The sequence below is a fragment of the Equus quagga genome, unplaced genomic scaffold (assembly GCF_021613505.1).
Source record: "Equus quagga isolate Etosha38 unplaced genomic scaffold, UCLA_HA_Equagga_1.0 554_RagTag, whole genome shotgun sequence".
Lineage (NCBI taxonomy): Eukaryota > Metazoa > Chordata > Mammalia > Perissodactyla > Equidae > Equus > Equus quagga.
Window position 1 is genome coordinate 164,431 of NW_025800242.1, and position 3,516 is coordinate 167,946.

At 34.5% G+C, this 3,516-nt stretch overlaps 1 protein-coding gene across 1 annotated transcript; it reads left to right on the forward strand.

The window, feature by feature from the left end:
* The first annotated feature begins 361 nt into the window (after positions 1–361).
* Positions 362–1,300, forward strand: LOC124233970 (olfactory receptor 7G1-like). Its single transcript, XM_046651249.1, has one exon. The coding sequence runs from the start codon at positions 362–364 to the stop codon at positions 1,298–1,300; it is 939 nt and encodes a 312-aa protein (XP_046507205.1).
* The last annotated feature ends 2,216 nt before the right edge of the window (positions 1,301–3,516 follow it).

Below are 3,516 nucleotides of genomic sequence, written 5' to 3' on the forward strand. Positions count from 1 at the left end.
AGAGCCAATAAAGGAAGCGGAGGGAAGAGTAAGAGTAAGAGATGATGAGGAAGGGAGAAATTAGCAGAAAGATTTGAATTTTCTCTTGGGTTCACAATATACATATAGTTATTTTCTTTTTATTTAAGCACTGGTTCTCAAGCTTTAGCACGTTTCAAATTCATTTGGAGGGCTTGCTAAAACAGATTGCTGGTCCTTACCTGAGAGTTTGTCAGTGTAAGTCTGAGTTAGAGTAAGTCTGGAGTGGTACCATCATTATTCCTTCTTAAAAAGTTCCCAGCTGATACTCTTGCTGTTTATTCTGGGACCATTCATTGTATTTTCTTTTCACCACATTTTTTCCATCAGATTCATCAACAACATGGGACCCAGAAATCACACAGATGCTCCAGAATTCCTTTTACTGGGATTGACAGATGATCCAGAACTGCAGTCCCTCATCTTCTCCCTGTTCCTGTCAATGTACCTGGTCACCATCCTGGGGAATCTGCTCATTACCTGGGCTGTCAGCTCTGACTCACATCTTCACACCCCCATGTACTTCTTTCTCTCCAATCTCTCCTTTACTGACATCTGTATAAGCACAACCACAATCCCAAAGACGCTGGCGAATATAAAAGCACAAAATCAGAGCATCACTTATATAGGCTGCCTCATACAGATATGCTTTTTCCTGGTTTCTGCTGGCTTTGAAAATTTTCTTCTTGCAGTTATGGCCTATGATCGCTACGTAGCCATTTGTCATCCGCTGAAGTACATGGTCATCATGAACTCCCGCTTCTGTGGACTGCTGATTCTATTCTCCCTGTTCATTAGCATTGGGAATTCCCTCCTCCACAGTCTGATGGTATTGCAGCTGACCTTCTGCACAAACCTTGAAATACCTCTATTTTTCTGTGAAGTTGTTCAGGTCATCAAACTTTCGTGTTCTGATACCCTCATCAATAACATCCTGATATATTTTGCAACTAGCATATTTGGTGGTATTCCTGTGTGTGGAATCATTTTCTCTTATACTCAAGTTGTCTCCTCTGTTTTGAGAATGCCATCCGTGGGTGGAAATTATAAAGCTTTCTCCACCTGTGGGTCTCACCTCTCGGTTGTTTCCTTATTCTATGGGACAGGTTTGGGTGTGTACATTAGTTCTGCTCTTACTAACTCTTCTAGAAACACTGCAGTGGCTTCAATGATGTACACTGTTATCCCTCAAATGCTGAACCCCTTCATGTATAGCCTGAGGAACAGGGAAATAAAGGTAGCCTTGAGAAAACTCATTGGTAAGATACCTTTGGTTTTTTAGGAGTTTGTGGTTTAATTTCCACTTATGTGTATTTTCCAGTTGTATTCTCTTATTGATTTCTAGTTTCATTATATTGTCATCAGAAAAGACACTTTGTATGATTTCACTCTTTTTAAATTTATTGAGACTTGCTATATGGCCTTATATATGATCTATCCTGGAGAATGTTTCATGTATACTGGAGAAAAATGCATCTTCTGCTGTTGTTAAATGAAATGTTTGTATATGTTGTTAAGTTTTGTTTGTTTATGCCATTTTTCAAGTTTTCTATCTCTTTTGATCTATCCAGAGGTACTATCCTCTGTAGAAAGTTTTGTTTTGAAGTCTCTAAGAGTTATTGTAGAAATATATATTTCTCACTTCACTTCTGTCATGGTTGTCTCATGTATTTTGAGGTTTTGTTGTTTGGTGTCCATATGTTTATAGTTCTTATATCACCTTAATTATTCACCCTTTTATCTCTATATCTATCTATATTTTTATATCTATCTTTTTTGTCTATTTAAACAGTTTTGAACTAAAATCTATTTTTTATGATATCGACTCTGCTCCGGTAACTCTTTGTCTGAAGTACATTTTCCATCCTATCATTGATAATGTATTTGTGTTTGTGAATCAACAGTGTGTCTCTTGTAAATATCATATCTTCACATTCTGTTTCTTTCATCTCTCTTCCATCCTCTGGCTTTAGCTTGGAGAGTTTTATTCACTTACCCTTAAAATACTTATTGATATAGAGATTCTTGATTCTTTGATTTTCAAGTTTATTTCTGTGTGTCTAAGAGTTGATTTTTGTTCTTCATTTCCTCCATTACTGCCTTATCTTCTTTTTTGTGTGTGAACATTTTTTATTTCATTCTCATTTCCTTTTTTGAATATATACAGATAATTTTCTTTGTGGTTAACGTGGGAATTTAATTTAACATGCCAAATTTATAATTTATATAGTTTGATTCATTCCAATTTTAGTTCAATTGCCTACAAAATCCCTGCTTTTTTATGGTCTGTCTTTTCTCCTTTATGTTCTTAGTGTCACCAATTAAATATTTTCTGCATTGCTGCCAATAGTATAGATTTAAAAAACTTTACATTTCTTTTTAAAATTCAATGGGGAATATAAAGTTGAATTGTAAACGAAAAATAAAATACTGTGTCCTTTACTTGCCTACACTTTTATCTTTACTAGAAACTTTTATTTTTTCATACAACATTAAATTAGTGTCTTTATATTTCAACCTGAAGGAATCTTTAAATATTTTCATAGACTAAACTGAGGGCTAATGAAATATTTCAACTTCGTTTATCTGGAATGTTTTATTTCTCTCTCATTTTTGAAGGGAAATTTTTTCAGATATAAAATTCCTGTCTGAGATTTTTTTCTTTCCACATTTTAAATGCATTATCTCACTGTCTTCTGGCTTTCGTGGTTCTGATGAGAAATAGTTTGTTAATCTTATTAAGAGTCCCTTTTGTGTAATGAGTTGATTTTTCTCTTAAGTTTTCATATTTGACGAGCTCCCTTCAAGACTCTCTTGTTTTGGCTTTGTCAGTTTCATGATAATGTGTCTTAATGTTCGTATCCTTGAATTATCCTCCTTGGAGTTTCTTATTTTTGCCGGCTCATGTGTTTTACCATATTTGGGAAGTTTTTGTTTATTATTCCCTCAGATATTATTTCCATCTCCTTCTCTTTCTCTTCTCCTTCTGGGACTCCCATAATTTTTATATATATATATATATATTTTTTCACTTCATGGTGTGCCTTTGGTCCCTTAGGATCTGCTCACTTTTCTGTATTCTTTTTTCTTTTCACTCCTCTGAGTCAATATTATAATGTGGTAGCTCTGTATACCATATTTTCAGCATATTTTCTAGAGTTTTGCTTTTTTGAAAAAATGTTGAAGGTATTAGTAGTCTATTTGTTTTGTGACTTTCCCAAAATGTATTCATAAGGACTGTGATTCTTGTGGTATGTGATCATTGAAAACTGTTCTTTAACTTTCTTTAGCTAGTGCTTTGATAGATTTCCTTGAGTGGCAAGAGTGATGCAAAAAAACCAAAAACAAAAACAAAAAAGGAAATAGCACACCTCTCTGTCTTTACAGATTGAATCTGTGCTTCAGTGCTCTTTCAACACTTACTCAGGTTTGCACTGAGCCAAGAGATCAATATGAAACTTTAGGATCTTCCTCAGTCTTTTCTGAATATAGTCTTGC